The sequence below is a fragment of the Amblyomma mixtum genome, chromosome 2 (genome assembly GCF_055824585.1).
Source record: "Amblyomma mixtum isolate Tamu chromosome 2, ASM5582458v1, whole genome shotgun sequence".
NCBI lineage: Eukaryota > Metazoa > Arthropoda > Arachnida > Ixodida > Ixodidae > Amblyomma > Amblyomma mixtum.
In genome coordinates this window covers 88,673,948-88,692,496 of record NC_143013.1, presented here as the reverse complement: position 1 = coordinate 88,692,496, position 18,549 = coordinate 88,673,948, and the positions used below count along the sequence as shown (strand labels likewise).

The window sequence follows — 18,549 nt, the reverse complement described above, 5'->3', positions numbered from 1 at the left end:
GTTTCTTGTCATTAAATCTGCTTGTTTTTGTAATCTCTAACCAACTCGGAAGTTCAGACTGTTCCTTCATCCCGGACGAGCCCCCTTGGAGACGCCACAACCGGACACGCTACCTCGAGCCGTAACAACTGGGTGGCATCGACGGGATCTGCTACCTTGCGTCCCAACAACTGGTGGCAGCGAGGGAATCTGCTACCTTGCGGCGCGACAACTGGTGAACAGCGGTGGGATCCGAAGCCGTGGGATCCGAGGCCTTGGGATCCGAAGCCTGGGATCCGAAGCCTTGGGATTCGAGGCCTGGAAGTCCCGACATCTGTGGAACAAAGACTGGTGGGATTCGAACCCACGCCTCCGAAGAGACTGGTGGGATACGAAGACCCAACAACTGTGGATCAGCGATGAGAATCTGAAGCCACAAGCGACAACAACGGTCGGCCAGCGAGAGTGCAGCTGTCTTGGACATGATCACGTGTGTGGGTGAGTGCTTGGCTTTTCCTTTGATGTGGACCAGGTTCTAAAAGAGGGTTAAAATTTAGAACTGGTAGACACCTGTGCTTAAATCTTACAGGTTTGGTATTTTTGCATAGTTGTTTTGGAAATAGCTCAGACTCAGAACTATCATGGACCTACAGAGACTGCAGGAGTCGGACCTGTTGCTGTTGTGTGAGGAATTGGGGATTGAGACAAGGGGTTTGGCACGAAAACCCATGATAATTCAGGCCATTACTGATTTGGGGGCAGATGATGAGGAGCTCATTGAAGAGTGGAGTCTCATCGAACAAAAAAAGGAAGAGCAGCTCAGACAGCAGAAAGAGCAGGAAAAAGAGCAGCTCAGACAGCAGGAAGAGCGAGAAAGAGAGGAAAAGTGGCGTCAGCGCGAACGTGAGAATGAAGCAAAACTACTGAAGCTAAAGGCTGAGCTCAGTAAGTTAGAAATGGAGTTGAGCAAGAGGTCGGGCGGTTGTCCCCAGCAAGTGGTACCTCTTCTCAACAAGGAGGCAGGCGAGAGGTGTGAGACTATTCCGCAGAAAAGCCTCCGCGTGGAGAAAGAACAGGAAGAGCGAAACCTTTGCGAGGAAAAAGAAAGGTGTGACGCGCGTACTGTTAGCCCTGAGACAGATAGCGCGTTGGCAGATAAGACAGAGGTCCCGCGCCAGAAAGAATGCAGTGAGGTTCGGCGTGAAAGAAATGACAGAGCCAGAGAAGGGACACCGCTGGTGCGGCTGGCGAGCACTAGCAGTCAACAAGTTGAGGCGGTACTAAGGGGCACAAAGAGTGAACGGGAATTGCCCGACGGCAGCCGTGAAGCGCCAGGCAAGAGTGCAACGTTCGCCGTAAAGTGCCGTGCAGACGAGATTGTTTCTGTTGCCCGGAATGCGTTTGATGCTGCTCCGATAGAAAGGCAGCAGGAAAATGAGCTTTGGTGCTCAGATGGAACCACAGGAGTGGACGATTCAACAGTTGAGCCGCCGCCTGGCACTGTGAATAAAGCGCAAGTAGCGTCGCTACACAAGAAACATCGCGAACGCGACAAGCGTTTGAAAAATGCTAGGGCAGGTGTAGATGCTAGTGCGAGGGCCGGCAAATTAACTCGGGACAGTACCGCGAGAACTGTGAAAGAAAAGGGAAAACCAACAGTGTCATTTTCCCGAAGGCGGCTGGGCCCGATGAAAGCCAAGGTGACTGCCCTTGCAGGCCGAAAGCACCATTGTCCATTGAAGAAACATCGCAAACGCGACAAGCGATTGAGAAGTGCCAGGGCAGGTGTTCATGCTGATGCAAGGGCCGGCAGATCAACAAGGGACGGCACCACGAAAGCTAATGACCGAAAAGGAAAATCAGTGAAATTTTCCCGAAGGCGGATGGGCCCGATCAAAGCCCAGGTGACTGCCCTGGCGGGCCGAAAGAGGGACAGACGGCATAGTCTTTGGACACGAGACGCAGGCTTTGCACTACGAATAGGGCGCGACATCCACACAAAAGGGCGCCACAGAGAGCGCGTGAGTCGGAGGGGGTCGCTGCAGGCAGGGACAAAGAAATGGTGGAGGCACCCTTTCCTCAGTAGGTCGAGCGGAGGCGGAACCAATCAAGCACGCAGTTTTCTTGAAGCACCTGCTTGTGGACCGGCCATCCGACCACGACCGCGCAGGGCGCGGCTAAAGAATGTCCAATTCGGGGAATAAGTGTTTGCTTTTTTTTTTTGTGCATTGACTTACTGAAAAAAAAAAAAAAAAAAAAAAAAAAAAAAAAAAAACCGGGACAGGGATGAAGGCAAACACAGTTTCAGTTTTAGTGGTAGTGGTTTTTGTAAACTTGATGATTTTCGATCAGTTTGCTGCTTTTAAAGATGTTTGATTTTTAAAGAGTACGTGCAAAAAGGGTACATTGCATGAAAATGCGGACGCGCTTAGCTGTTCTTTCTAAGCGGTCCGGAATGCTCTTTAAGAACCAAAATTGCTACTAAGTTTTTTTCGTGCGGTTTTTGAAAGTGAAGGTCTACAGTAGCAGGTTCGGTTTTTCTCAGCTTGCGTGGGTCCTGGGAGTTTTCAGTGTGGGCTATTCACAACGGCTATACTAACCGGATTATAGCACCCTCTTTTGGAACTGGTTTGCTCGGAGGAAAGTTGAGTGCTTGCTGGCGCATGTGGTTGGGGTTTCAGAGACGCCTCAAAGAATTTGGCCGGCGTAATAGAAGACCACGTTGCGAGCGGCAGAGGGCTTCTGGCATACTTCTGGCATGCTTCTGCAAGTCGTCTCTTCGTGCAGCAGCGATGACTGCTACTCGCCGAGACTCGTCTGGCGGGGGAGGTAGCTGTTACGACTCATCTTGAGACCCGAGATGAAACGGAGAGAGATTCTACGTAGCGGCAATTTTGACGGGTCGTTTGACTTCAACTTGACCCCTCGATGACCTCACAGAAAAGGGCGACTTTCTGGGAAGTGGCCGACGAGGCTCTTCCCACACTCGGCTCGGCGAAAACGACCTCCCCTTCGAGAAGCAACCGACAACAGGAGAAGAAAGGGTGTCCCTCGTCTTGAAAAGAAAACCCGGAACGAATCCGAGGAAGCCTGCGCAGCTGCGGCTGTGACGTCAAAACGACACGATGCTATAGGAATGCGGACTGCGGACTTAGGAATGCGGACTTGCCAGTTCCCACGTGCGGGCTCTAAACAGGTGTCTTGGCCAGCTGCGTCTGTGACGTGTGGTGGCGATCTTTTGTGCCCCATGAGTTACCGCCTAGTGAGGGGGCTCAACAGGTCTTCGATGGTGGTGCTGGTGCCGATCTTTTGTGTCGCGATGGAAGGTCCCCTGGTGCAGGGGCGGAGTCTTGGGCTATATAACCTGCGACCAAAGTGGGCACGAAGGCTCTGGACCTACGGTAATAGGTTCATCCAGTGGCTCTGAGCCTTGGGTATCAGGCTCATCCAGACGCTCGACGCTATGAACTCTTAACTTTTGATTCCTTGTTCTTCTTTTTGTAAAGTTTTGTAAATAAGTGTCTCAGTTTCTTGTCATTAAATCTGCTTGTTTTTGTAATCTCCAACTGCGAAGATTCAGACGTTCCTCATCCCAGGCACGCTACCTCGAGACTCAACAGGCTTAAGCCGTACTATACACGATGACGCAACCGTGCTGATGTTTTCGCGCGCTTCAGTTGCGGCAGTTTGCTTGTTTTCTTTTGTTTATTTTTTTGTTTCACCCTTACGTCGACAGCGACAGCGCTCTTTTTTTTTTCTTCATAAGGGGGGAATAATGATACCTAGTCTTGCCAGGTGGCGCATACGAAGTAGGGCGACGACGACGAAGTAGGGCTCGTGCCGTGTGGAGTCTGTCGCTGTTGTTGCCCCAGCTTGCCTGGCCTTCCCTTTCGTGCCTGCTAATAAAGCCCCCCTTCGTCAGCAAGTACGTTACAATATAGCGATTAAGTTTGCTCCCACATTATGTTCTGCTTCAAAGCTGCGTCGACTAGAAGGGCTTACCTCACATTAGGAGCTCCAGAAAAGTAAATACAGCGTTGTCTTAGGTTTGCCTCCACATTAAACTAACATAGGTTTGCACTGAATCGAACCATGACTTAAAATATGTGTATCGAGAATTGCTAGATAAGCCAAAAAGAAATGGCCGAATCAGATTCTTGGTTATCACTGTGAGAAAGCTGCGTTGCCGAGTGCAGAGGCTACCTGCGCTAGAAGTCGAAACTTTATGCAACGCGCATAGGTCGGAAAAATTTTAATTTCGTCGCTGTCTTTCAACGCTGTTGGAATAGATACGAGGGGGTACCCAAAAGAAACCGGACTAAATTTTTTGGTCGGCAAAGCTTCTGTGGTACCGGGTTTTGCCACTAGGAGCGCATAGAACGAACATTCCAGAGTCAGTAAGCCGAGTGCCGTCGTTGAAGGAGGTCAGACTAGTTTAGGCAGAGTTTTAGAGTGACGACTGTTTTGTGTGAATGTCGTTTTTGCAATGGCTGATTTTCGTGAACAGCGTGCGCCGGTGAAATTCTGATTTTTGCTCGGAAAAAGTTGAATGGAAACTCTTGAAATATTAAGAAAGACGTACAAGGACGATGCTATGGGGACAACTCAAGTGTTCCTGAATCGAATCCTGAATCAAAGCAACAATCATGCCAATAGAAAACTTCAAATTCACCTCGCCTCAAGAAAGCTCGTCAGGTGAAACCAAACCTCAAAACAATGCTGATTTGTTTTTTCGACGTGAGAGGAGTCGTCCATTGAGAATTTGTTCCGCAGGGCCAGACAGTTAGCCAGGCTTTCTACTTGGACGTTTTGAAAAGATTGGGCAACAGTATGCGGTGGAAGCGGCCAGATTTGTGGCTGTCGGGTGACTGGTTTTTCCATCATGGCAATGCCCCTGCTCGTACAGCCCTGTCTATACGACAATTTTGGATCAAAAATGGCATGACCCCTATTCCTCAACCCTCATACTCTCCCGACCTTGCCCCGTGCTACGTTCATTGTTTCCTAGAATGAAAAAAATAGGTGAATGGAAAGCGTTTCGCTGATGTTGCTGAGGTGAAGAAAAAAACGACGGAGGCATTGTCAAGCATCACAAATGATCAATTTAAACAATGTTTTGGAAAATGGAATGAAAGATTCGACAAGCGTATCATTGCAAGTGGGGAATACTTTGAAGGAGATTGAAGGTCTGCGCTTAAAATGTGAACAAATGAGCTGAAACAAAATAAGTCCGGTTTCTTTTGCGTACCCCCTCGTATATGCCGCGCAAGCTTGAGTGCATGAATTGCACCATTAAACCTTATGCGATGTGACCTAGATGCCAAAAAAAAAAATTCTTTAGCAGAGTTGCGTTCCATACACATTTGACAGAGGATGTAGTTCGTCAAAATACTTAGACGTACGAACAAAAACAAAAGTTCGACATCGTAATTCCGATGCAACATGAGTATAGCACGAGCCCGGTGCCTCAGATACATCCGGGGCTACTGAATGATTTTACAGCTTTTCAGCCGTGTCGAACGCGCATGTCAGACAATAGCCACTTTTTTGGTTTCTCAAAAAAATTTTCCACAATAATCAACCAGTTGCGACTAGGCATCTTTAGTGCGCGTTCTCTTTGCGCTGCCCCTATTAATTCTGCCGGCTTCATTTTGGTGCTGCTCTCTCCACCAGCCAAAAGTCGTTGACCGTCAAGACGGGCGTGCACCGCCTCACTGACGGTCTGCACCAGGACGTCCAGCACTGCAACATGCACCCGGAGTACAGGAAGCGCAACCTGGTCAACGACATCGCCGTACTGGAGCTCACTTCGGCCATCAGGTACAACGAGTTCCAGCGACCCATCTGCCTGCCCCTCGACGCCGAAGACTTGGTGGGCAGGTACGGAAGCATCGCCGGCTGGGGACGCGAGTCGTACGGTGAGTGTACTCCTTCGACGCTCCTTAGGCTAGACAGGAGAGATAACTGCGGCGACCGGCATTGGGAGAATGCGAAAGCACTGATTCCTGCTTTGCACTCGTCGCCTCTCTCTACTTCACTTTAGACTGTCTGTTTGCCTCTTTGTTTACTTCTTCCAATTTTGACAGCATTTTCAGGTCCTTGCACTACATGCACGTCCAGGCCTATTTCGACGTCTAAATGACCTTTTGGCCTGCTCTAATTAATTTACTAATAATTCCTGATGTATCAAATTTGGTGTTCAAAGACAATTTATAATACACTGTCACGTGGTGACATGTCCCTCGCCATTTTGACGTCTAGTACTGTTTTCACGTCCTCGCACTATATAGACATCCGATAATATTTTGACCGCTGATATTTTTGGCTCTAATTAATTAACTAATTACTCCAAATCGGCCAAATTTTGACGTGGATTATCCTCTATCTCACACAATCGTTCTTTTTCGCTTAACTATCACAGGAACGGACAAATCGCTGCCAACATGTTTCGCGGACATGAAATCGTCTACATAGCCAAGTAATGCTTTCCAATTAATAATTTTATGACCCACTGCCTCGCCTTCTTGTGATGAGGCATGGAGTAACCGGGCGCTTACTACCGTATTTACTAAAAAAACTGAAACTCTGGGGATCGCTTTTATTACGCGGGATTAAATATGAGGAAAAATTTTGAAGCCGTAATAACGCGCAAGAAAGTAAGCTGGAAGAATAAATACTTCGTCTGGAACGCGTCTCCTTCTAAACAAAACATCACGATTTTTAAGCACGGTTTCTGCGCTAGAGCATAGTAGACGGTTTTTATCTGAAACACGTAAGCACATCTGTACAGGGGTCAATAATATTGTCCAAAAAGAGCACAACTGGAGCATGATAGCGCAACTCATACCATTGAGCAGGAGGCCCTACCGCAAGTTGTTCCAATCCTTAATATGGCAGATTGAACACAGAAACGCTTTACGACCACGCATGGTTTCTATCTATTCTCTTATGCCTCGCGGAATATTTCATGGGCTGTTCATGACAAGGGAAGGCATCATAGTCTTTAGATGCGACGGAATGCTCATTATAGTATTGCAAAGTTTGTTCGGCGTTCAAGAAAGGGCTCCTGCTAACATTCACTGTCTGCAGGAGCATACTGCTCGTTAGAACAGTGTGACGCGTTTATTACATAGGGAAAATAAAAACTGTAGTTTAATGCGGGGATGAATTTAACGGGTATTTAGGAAAAGGTTATTTAGATATGTACAAAACCGATTTTTGGAGTGTCGAAAGCAAGAAAGATTAAGAAATTGACGCTACATTTAACATTACAGAGGTAACAGAAGTATTGAAGAGGGACTAAAAGGCAAGGTATTGTATTTGTACAATTTCTTACATAAGGAGAGAAGACACAGAAATGAGTTGCACATACTACAGCCCTTACGGACACATAATAGTATACCTTATTTACGGCCTACTCAACGCCCGGTCATTGTTCCTGCCGAATCAAAAATACCACTTGCAACTGGTCGAAACCCATTTGGAACTTATTTTGTTTTGGCCAAATGGTCCAAATAGTCTTTTTTTACTTTGATCCTGACGCGGGAAAAAAATATGGCAGATAATACGTCGCCGTGCGCTGTAGACGGCCTGCCGTCGCCCATTTTCAATGTTAAGAGGGAGTTCGCACTTCCATTAGGATCACGCATCGAGTTCATGCAACTCTGCTTCGCTTGCCCTCAGGAGGAGGGTGAGGAAAAACTTTAATAAAAGGACAATGGTTGAAGCTTTTGTAGTACGCCGCGAGGACTGTTACCAGCCCAGGAGCCAACTGCCCTCCACGGTTGGTCCTGTCGATCGGCCTCAGCTGGTCGGATGGGTTAGCGGCTAGAAGATCGCCCTCCCAGAAAGAGCGAGGTACGGAAGGGACGGGGATCACTGCGCATGGTTGCGGACAAGCCTACAGGCAGTGATACAGGTCCGCTGTGGGAGCTTTTGCAAGTTGTGCATTGGGATGGGTGCAAGGTGAGATGCATTCGTTTTACCACTACGGTTGAGATGTACAAATTCGTCTGAAGCTGCCTTCTGACAGTTTTTACAGAGTCCTTCCACTTTGTAAGCATCAAATCTTTGGTTGGGATACATCAATATTAGTTTTGAAGTCGGAGATGAAATGCTATTAAGACAGCGTTCTTCTTATTGTAAAAGTTATTTTACGGCGAGAGCCGTTTGACGGCGTCCCCCTTTGAGCCGAGCTTAATTGCAATTCGACGACACAGCTCGCGCGATGCCAGAATCATCGCGCGGCCTAAGATAAGGTAGAACTAATGAGAAGCAGTTGGCTGAGATATGACAGAACTAAGGAGAAGCAGGTGGCTAAGACAGAAGCAGATGGTGTCAGTGCGGCTAGGCATGAAGCGAAAACTTTCGCGCGGCCTTATGCCAGTGTGATGACCAGGCCTAAGAAAAAAAAAGGAGGAAAAGATGATGAGAGATAGAGTGGGCACGACGCGTTAACCTTCACGCGGCTTAAGGTAGGGGTAGAAGGAATGGGAAATTGCGTCAAGGGTAGGAAACCTTCATATACACCATTATCCATTCAATACAGACGTCAGCGCCAATTATCCCCCTAGCGGCAGGAGGGAAGACAACGTGAGCGTCGTATCATCGTCATAAAAACGCTAACCAGCAGAAAAAAAACTTATCCCCGAGAGGCTTCAAACCACCGCTGGCAAAAATAGAGCAGCTTCGCATCCCAGCTCAAAGGTTGAAGGTTTATTGCGCAAGCATGAGCGTAAGCATAAGTACAGCCTTTGTCAAAAGTTTAGAGCCCAGGGGGTTTGCTTCTAAGCACTATTGTGGCGCTCCTGTAGCACTAATGGAAGTCCTATGCATCGGAGGGAGCAGAACCAAAAATCTTATCTTCAGGAGATTTGGAACGCTGAGGACGCATTACGAGCAAAGAAATGTGGCCCAGAAGCAGACCTCCTGGGCTCTAAACTTTTGACAAAGGCTGTACCTACTGATATGCTACCTCTAAGCATCAGTTCTCTTCCAGTCATCAGATTCGCTGAAGTAGTTGATAAGAACGGTGAACTGGGCTAGTTGGTAGGAATTCATACTGAAAAACTGCGCAAAAAACGAAGACACAGAACGAGAAGGCACAACACGGGCGCAGACTATCAACTGAATTTTTATTCACATGAAGAGGCCTATATAAGTATCTTCTGCCCACAGTGAGACAAGCACAAAAACACAACAACCGCGAAAATCAACCAAAAACACAAACACCCGCAATCCCTTCGCGAGCACCGTGATGCAACCGTCAATTACACTTCCAAAAAAAAAACTGCGCACAAACAAAACCACGACAACCTTAACGGTCACGCTGATATCACCATCTGTGGCATCACCATCTGTGGCCTTGCTTGATAGGGAGATAACCTTTTTGGCCAGTTTCCTTAAGGCGAGCAGGCGATATAGGTCTTTGGCGTGATATCAGCGTGACCGTTAAGGTTGTCGTGGTTTTGTTGTGCGCAGTTTTTTTTTTTTTTTGAAGTGTAATTGACGGTTGCATCACGGTGCTCGCGAAGGGATAGCGGGTGTTTGTGTGTTTGGTTGATTTTCGCGGTTGTTGTGTTTTTGTGCTTGTCTCACTGTGGGCAGAAGATACTTATATAGGCCTCTTCATGTGAATAAAAATTCAGTTGATAGTCTGCGCCCGTGTTGTGCCTTCTCGTTCTGTGTCTTCGTTTTTTGCGCAGTTTTTCAGTATGAAGTAGTTGAAACCAAAACTAACCAAACTTTCCGGCCCGTGGGCCCGTGATGGCACCACGAGTTCTGCTAATACTATGGCCCACGAAGCTCTCGCCCACCGTCACTGTCAACGGAGTGAAAGTCGTAGCCGCAGAGAACCCCTTGGCGTTCTAGCCCTAGAAGTTCTCAATTTAGGCTAAAGGCCTTCCTGTATTTCTCCAATTAACCCCGTAGTCTGCCAGCCGTGGCGACTTTATCTTTACAAACTCATTAACATCATCCGCCATTATGACTTTCTGCTGTCCCCTGTTGCGCTTATCCTTCTCTTGAAGTCCACTCCATTATCCTTAACGGCCATCGGTTATCCTGCCCTCGCATTACATGACCTTCATCGGCTACTGTTATATGCGGTAATATACACGAAAGCTGGGCGCGTCATGAAAAGAAGTCAAGATACATACTTCGTCGTAGCGCACAGTGCCTTTGTGTGTGTTCTGCAGGCCTGCAATCGTGCGTGCCGCTTCTCGTTCCTTGTCCTAGGTGGCCGCGACAGGCAAACACCGAAGGAAGCCGAAGTCGCGTTCGTATCTCAGGCCCAGTGCGTGGCCAAGTATGGCGCCATCATTCTAGAGTCCAACCTGTGCGCCGGGGGTGCAGAAGAAGACGCCTGTCAGGTGTGTGCTTATGGTAATCCTGTCCTTCATTGTTTTATGTTCATGCTGTGGCGCTGGCTATGGTCTCGCAACACCGACAAGATTTACGCGTAGTGGTGGGTGAGTTCTACACAATGTATAGTCAGGATAAGAAGGTCCCACCTCTGTATTCTTGGAATGTGCACTGCTGTAATACCGTTTGGAAAGCAACAAATAGAACCACAAAGCAAGCTAACTGGCTTATTCCGTAAAATGTAATTTAAGCAGACAGGAAAAACAAGAAAATGGCACATATTTTCAGTATTTTGGGAATTTTTGTTGTTTTTAGAAAAGGTTACCTAACCATATTCTATTTTTATACTGACAACTTAGGCATTTTATGAGCTCTCAAGATTACTAATTTTGTACGGGATCGGTCAGTGGCGCGAGGCGGCCGTGAAATATGCATATCTTGATTGCCCGAATGGTTTTGCGCTAACTGCATAAACATTTTTCCGACGAAGTGGTCTAGAAGGTGGACGTAAAAAATTAGAGTTCCCGAAGGTGACGAAATGTGACGACGCTTAGCAATGTCACGTGGATAACACAGCCGCTTGTACACGCTCAAAATTCGCTCAGTGCTGCGGTGATGAATGCTGAGTGTTAAGGGAGGGTATAGAACGGGTACTTTGAGAATGCTATTTCGTGTTTTTTATCAGTTTTGAGGACATAAAGCATTGTTCGAACAGTTCAGTCAATCGTAATAAAGCATGAAGCGAGCAGCGCTGCCAGCACCGGCGAAGTGCCGAAGTGTCACTAGCACGCGCTGGTTAGAATTCTCGGGACCACTGCCTCATCAAGACGCTGCTGCTGCCGCACCGCCGATATTTACGTCAGCCAGCCCCCCAATAAATGTGGCCGTGGTCGCATACCAGGGGACTTCCACAAGCGCTTCGCTTCAGTCTGTTCGGCGTTGTCCACTTTTGTCCTGCCGCCAACAGCGAAATTGTCCAACCGCCAACGCCAATGGTGCCCAATTTTGTCATGCAATAAAGGGGGAAAATATCGTAGCGAGAGCTACGCTAGGCCAGCAGAAGCGCATTTCGCGGCGCCTGCCAAAGGCCACTACTGCGCATGCGCCGTTACCATGGAACCATGGCTGCACAGCCACAGAGCTGCACTGCGCATGCGCAAAGTCGCGCCGCGCAGCTGGGATATAAGCCGAAAGCGATGCGTTCGCTCCTTAGACGCGCACCATGGAAGAAAGAAAGCGGCTGTGCTCGCCACGGCAGCAATACAGGCTGCATGAAAGTGGGTCTTCCGATCCAGACGTCGTGGCATGGTACAAGGCCGGCCGACAGCGTGAAAACGAGGCGAGAAAGGCTAAGCGGGCGGCCGAGATGCCCGAAGAAGGAGAGGAACGTCTCCCGAAGAGACGCCGCCAAGCTGCTTAAAACGACGGCGTGTTGGTACCGAAATGCCAATTGATGTAACTGATTTCGCTGCGCAAATCCCGGCCTAGCTGAGCTAAGCCACTGCATTTTTTAAAGCCCAGACCACAAGTAACCGTTGTGCCATGTTGTCCGCGTGCCAAGCGTTCAGCTGTGCTTTCTGAGTACGGAGTGCAGCAGTGCTGTTACTAAGCAGGACTACCGTTGCACTGAGAAGTGCCTTTTATGAGGCAATCCTTGCTGAGACGAAGCTGCGGCAAGTGTTGCGCTTCGCTGGCATTCAATTTCACCATTGTAGTAGTCAACAGATTTATGAGGTCTCTAGAAAGCTGTCCTTGCACTCATCACAGTACTGTCAGTTGTGCAGAACTCGTGTTTCATGCGCTCCTTGATCCCTTAAGAAGCGGATTCGGCATGGTTCCCCAACAGATACTGTCAATACGTGGGGTCTGTTGAGCGCAGAAACCAGGGCATGTTTAGCGATCCGCGACACGTACAGTACATCGGTTCCAAAAAAAATACCCTTCAAGCCAAAGACGAACATCTGCGGAAAAGCGTGCAAGGGCGCGGTCGTGCAGTAACGACTCTGCTCCACTTTGCTTGCTTTGAGTTCTCGGAGAAGCTAATTAAAAAGCGTTTTCATCTAGACATCTGCTTTTTTTGAAAAAAAATGCGGCCGGACTTCAATCCCTGCTTTATAAGGCGTGCCACTTTGCCACAGCGTGGCAAATCAAATCAAATCAAATCAAGTTTATTTCATATTTACAGTACATGGTTTATGGGGTATATACATCAGGAGGCCCAAAAGTCGAGACTGCAAATAGGGCCTCCTATGGCTACATGAACAGAATACATAAACCGACGCATGCACAACAATTCGAGGTAAAAAAAAACAAAAAGAAGGCAAATAAAGCGACAAAAAAGAAAGAAGTGTACAGCAAATGAATGTTACATAGTGATAGCAAACACAAAAACGTTATTAAACATCTAAGGATTCAAACAAGTGGTGTTTTAACATTTTTTTGAATTTGTACAATGACATTGGGGTTTTCAGTGAAGGGAGCAAATTATTCCAAGTGGAGATGGCAAAGAACGATGTAGTTTGCTTTCCATAATTAGTCCGTACTTTTGGCAACAATAAATTGTTCGACAAAGCAAAACGCGTGATGTTATTATTTGTAATTATATTTTCAGGGACAAAATTAACACATATGTACTTATTGATGACTTTGAAAAGAAAAACCAGGACCTGAAATTTGTGAAGATGTTCAAGGGGCAGGACATGTAGTGAATGGAACAAAGGTGCAGACGGCTGGGTAAAAGAAGAGGAAGTGATGATTCTAAGTGCTTGTTTTTGCATAGAAATGAGTATAGAAAGATGAATTCTGTATGTGCTACCCCATGAAGTGATACAGTAATTAATATGGGAGTGTATGAATGCGTAATAGATTGAAAGCAACGTATCTAAGCTAAAGAACGGCCTTGTTCTGATGAGAGCCCTTATTCCGAAACGAATTTTATTAACAACGGAGGCAACATGATGATTAAACTTCAGGTTCGAGTCAACTATCACACCTAGAAATGTAGCAGAATGTGTTTGCGGTATTGAAACATTGTTGATAGTTATTGATAATTGTGAAGTAATTTTTCTTTGAGGGGCGTGAAATACCACAAAACTGGTTTTAGACGGATTAATTTTAATACAGTTAGCGTGACTCCAGTTCTCTAAAGATAGCAGCAACGAGTCAAGATTTGTAGTTAATTCAGAAGACGTGTTACCAGTTGCCATGATGGTTGTGTCGTCAGCGTACAAGAGACATTGGGTTGTATTTAAGGAAGTCTGAAGGTCATTAATATAGGTTAGAAAAAGGAGGGGACCTAGAATTGAACCTTGGGGCACTCCTTTATTAATTAGTCTAGGAGATGACAATATACCTTCAATGCACACGCACTGGTACCTGTCGGATAAATAACTTTTGATCAGGGTCAACGCCGGGCCTGTAATACCATAGCTTTCGAGTTTAGAAAAAAGAATGCAGTGATTAATATTATCGAAGGCTTTGGTATAGTCTATGAAGACAGCGCCGGCTATCATACCACTGTCAAGTTGTGTTTTGATCCAGTCAGAAAAATATAATAGGGCACTTTCCGTTGAATGACCACGTCTAAAACCGAATTGAAAAGGAGACAAGATATTAAATTTGGCATAATAGGAATGTATTTGTATTTCTAGTAGCTTTTCTACAACCTTGCTTAAGAAGGGAAGTATAGAAATAGGGCGGTAATTCTGCATTTGTGATCGGTCGCCTTTCTTAAATATTGGAACTATCTTAGCCCGTTTTAATTGAGTAGGGAAAACTCCTGTTTCAAAGATGACATTGATAACGTGACAAAGAGGCTCGCAAATTAGGTGCTTGACACTTTTAATATGGGAAGAATGTATATTGTCTAATCCAGCACCTGTGTTATTTAGGTTGCTTATTACACCTAAAACTTCCTGAGGCGTGCATGCTCTTAGAAAGAAGGACTGTGGCTGACGTGATAGAACAGGAACTTCAACGCTTTGAACTGTTTCAGAGGATGAAAAATATTCACAAAACGCATTGGCTATTGGTAAGGGGTCGCGCAGAGCTGAATCATCTTTCTCGATAGTCTTAATAGATTGTTGACTAGGTCTCGTGTTTATGAATTGATTAATCAGTTCCCACTTTCTTTTCGCATTACTACTGCTTTCGATAAGCTTGGCTTCAAAAAACTTTTTTTTTGCATTTTTAAGAGACTGGTTTATTTGTTCAGATAGAATCTTGTAGCGATGTAAAAGACGCGTATTAAATGGTTGTCGTTTTGTTTTTCTATATAAGTTCTCTTTTTTCCTCAATGATTCCAGTATATGTGGGGAAACCCAGGGACAGCGAGGTGCGCGATACCTTTTGGTCGTTATATGTCTTGTACAGGATGTAACTGCAGCTGTTATGAGACTTGAGAACATATCAATGGCCTGTTCAGCGTCTGAGCTTGAAAAAATTGCTGAGAAATCTGCCCGTGTTAATTCATCACTGTAAGCCTGCATATCTACTTTCGTCTGAACATAATTAGTTTTGTAGTCATGAAGGGAGCTAAAGTAAAAAAACACCGGATAGTGGTCAGTGATGTTGACCTCTGCGACTCCAACATTCGGCGAAAACTCAACATTAGATAGAATAGTGTCCAACAAAGTATATGGATTATGCGGCACGCATCGGGTCGGTATGTTTACAAGAGACTCAAAGCCAAATCCACTAAAGCAGTTAATGAACTCTTCATAACCTGGGCATGTACCATCAAGTAAATTAATATTGAAGTCACCCAATATTAGCGCGTTCTTGTTTTCGATAGATATTTTTTCAAGCGTAGCAGAGAAAGAGTCGCAAAAGTCAACAGTTGAACAGGAAGGGGAGCGATAGACAGTGCCCACAATTATTTTCTTTTTGTTGTACTGAGGCAAAAAATTTTCAATTTCCAGCCACACGGACTCACACTTATTCACGTTAATGCTTAAATCATCCCGCCTATTGTATGAGAGGGAGGATGAAACGTACATGGCAACGCCCCCGTGGGGACTGCTACTGCGATGGAGAAATTCAGCATTGTAACCTTGTAAGCAGAACAGTTTTTCGTCTTCTGGGTGAAGCCAAGTTTCCGAAAAACAGATGATTGAAAAGTGATGGTTTGTTAACTGTAGGAAGGTAGCAACTTCATCGAAATGTTTCCTTAGGCTCCGGACATTAAAATGTACAGCCGAAGTAAGATTGTTTCCGCCTAGTTTATTTGTCAAATCTGAAGTTGAAAAATAATGCATTCACTAGACGGCTGATGCGGTTGAAGTTTCAGAAAAAACCTGCAAATCCTTCTCGGATGTTATCCTGAACACAGTGCTCTCTGTTGACTGACGGGCTCTGATGACACAATTGTTTGTCCAAAGGAACATCCATTTTTTTTCTTTTTTTAGTTTCAGCGCCGCTCCAAACAGCCTTTTGTTAGATGGTGTGAGGTGTTCATTTACATACACAACATTTTCATGCAGGGCCGAGTAACCAAGACTTTTCGTTGTCAGCCGCGTCTTCCGAGCCTTAGCGAAGAACTCATTTCGCTTTTCGCGGGAACGAAAACGTGCTATCAGATTCTTCTCGTCAGAACGTGTAGGAACCCGATGCACAACTTCAAAATCCTCAGTCCCAACAGCACAGCTGATCTCGTCGCCCACTTTCTGCATTATCTGGATGCAGTCCTCACCTTGTGTCAGTGGGATGCCTTTTATCTCAAGATTGTTAAGACGGGAATACTGCTCTAGCTCAGCCACACGGTGAGCGAGCTGCTTGTTGCTATCAGCAAGCCGCTTGTTGCTATCAGCAAGCTGCTTGTTGCTATCAGCAAGCGTTTTGCACTGGGCGTCGATGTCAGCTCGCGCGGTTTTTAGTTCTTCAAATGTTTGATTCATAAAAGTCATGCTTGACCTGAAACTTTCAATCTCAGCTTTTAATGCGTCAAATTCGCTTTTCGAACGCTGAGCTAGTTCTGTTTTTGAATCGTTGATGGCTTGAAGCATTTCTGTCATTCTTTTTTCAAACATTTGCTTGAATTCTTCAAGTTCTTTTGCAAGAGACGCAACAGTCATTGTGCACAAACGATTCGAGGGCTGTTTTTCGCGAAAAAGATATGACAGTCACACTGTACCTGCAGAAAACAAGGGGCTTGCTTAGCTGCTGCACGGGTAGCGTTGCCTGCAGCCTCGAATCGCCTGTGCAGCAATGATGGCTCGGTGATTCCCGCGACGGCTTATATCATCAGGCCTGCCGTAGAAGGGCGCTGCTGTGGTGCCAGGATCCGTGCTTCGTTCAGGATGACCATGTAGATGTAGATGCGCATGTGCCAGGTAGCGATCTGCAGAAAACAAGGGGCTTGCTTAGCTGCTGCACGGGTAGCGTTGCCTGCAGCCTCGAATCGCCTGTGCAGCAATGATGGCTCGGTGATTCCCGCGACGGCTTATATCATCAGGCCTGCCGTAGAAGGGCGCTGCTGTGGTGCCAGGATCCGTGCTTCGTTCAGGATGACCATGTAGATGTAGATGCGCATGTGCCAGGTAGCGATCTGCAGAAAACAAGGGGCTTGCTTAGCTGCTGCACGGGTAGCGTTGCCTGCAGCCTCGAATCGCCTGTGCAGCAATGATAAGGAAACCGACTGCGTTTTTGACAAGCTAGGATTTTTCTTCGACCACGTTAACCTGTTCTGTCTATTCTCGACGACGCCGAGATGAAACAAGGCCACTTAACTGAACAATCACAATCTGCACACGACCAGCGTCAGCAACAGCTCGTTTTTGTGTAGCTCAACGCAGCTGCAGACGTCGGGGTAGGTCTCCCGCGGTCAGTTCATGGAAAACTCAGAGCTGTGTAAGCTTCGGATTTGCTTTGTCACAGCTCAGCTCACAGGCGATGCTGCAGTCACGAACATCGGCGCAGGGCTCCTGCAAGACAGACTCGTTTGCTACGGATGCATGTTTAATTGAGTTACCATTTCCATCCCGGGAACTCCCATAGTCCCACTTTATTGCCTTGGATACACTGCCCAGGCTTTGAACTGTCTTTTCCAGCACATAAACAGAGGAGCGATGAAGCGGTCGGCGAGTAAACATTGCTCTGGACAGGACTTGCACTCGGCGCTCAGAGTGAGAGAAACAAGTAATGGCCATGAGCTTCTCTTCGTCGCTGTAGTGTCATATTCTGACGGACGTTCCGGCAGACAACTCGTAGAATAAACTGCAAAAGCTCAAAGTTTTGTGTGCCAATTTAGCACTCCCGCTGGCGTAAGTAGTGCAGAAACACATCTTGCAAATATCTGGAATAAACCTCTGCGGAAAATGTTTCCCGAGACCGTGGCTGATGCAGCACATGTAAGACCGTCTTCAGTGCGGCGATGCAAAACCATCACACCATATTTCGACATTTCCGCCTGTCCCCGCTCTATCCCGTGCACTCCACGAGAGACTGGTACCGTGGTACATACTATCGCGCTCAGTACGAGTTACACTACGGAGTAGCTCATACTGAGTGCGATAGTACCTCTTGTACCGGGTGAGAAACGGTGGGGCTGCTGCTGCATTTGTGAAAGCATTCGGTCAAGCGTCTGAAAAGACAATGCAAATTTACGATTCATTATGACCGAATTAGTCATGCAGCACACACAAATATAGTGTAGGGGTGCGTTTATTAGGCGTCCTCAAGAGACCGAACCGCTGTGCAGGGTCTGGCAGCGTAGACGGGCGTAGCCAGCACCAAGAGAGCGGGGCAACTTCGTCGTCGTCAGGCGCAGCGTAGTGTCGGCGCATAACTTCGTTGTCGTCAGGCGCAGCGCAGTGTCGGCGCATGGCGGTAGCGGAACCTGTCACAGTTGGCACACTACAGTTTCCCCCGGGTGAAAAGGAGCCATCCTGGCGTCTTAAGGGGAAGGAAGAACAGAGGGGTCGTAGTACGGCTTCAGTCGGTCGACGTGGACGGTTTCGCGGCCACGGCGACGCAAGCCCGCAGCGGGTGCAACAGGCTCAACAATATAATTGACCGGAGATGTTTGCTTGAGAACCCGGTAGGGACCATGATACCGATGCAGCAGTTTCCGCGAAAGGCCGGGAGTTGTGGGAGGCACCCAGAGCCACACAAGGGAGTCGGCAGGATAGGAGGTAGAGTGCGCGCGGAAGTGTCGCGGTCATGTTTTTGCTGCCACTGGGTCTGCGTGGTAAACGAGCGAGCAAGCTGGCG

At 47.0% G+C, this 18,549-nt stretch overlaps 1 protein-coding gene across 2 annotated transcripts in view; it reads left to right on the top strand.

Moving 5' to 3' along the window:
• The window catches only part of LOC149360070 (clotting factor G beta subunit-like), a 52,596-nt gene that overhangs the window by 31,168 nt on the left and 2,879 nt on the right, over window positions 1-18,549 (top strand). For both annotated transcript variants that reach the window (XM_089572160.1, XM_089572161.1), the window contains exons 11-12: window positions 5,653-5,897; window positions 10,216-10,349. In XM_089572160.1, coding sequence (XP_089428286.1) covers window positions 5,653-5,897; window positions 10,216-10,349 — 379 coding nt within the window. The remainder of the gene's footprint in view (window positions 1-5,652; window positions 5,898-10,215; window positions 10,350-18,549) is intronic.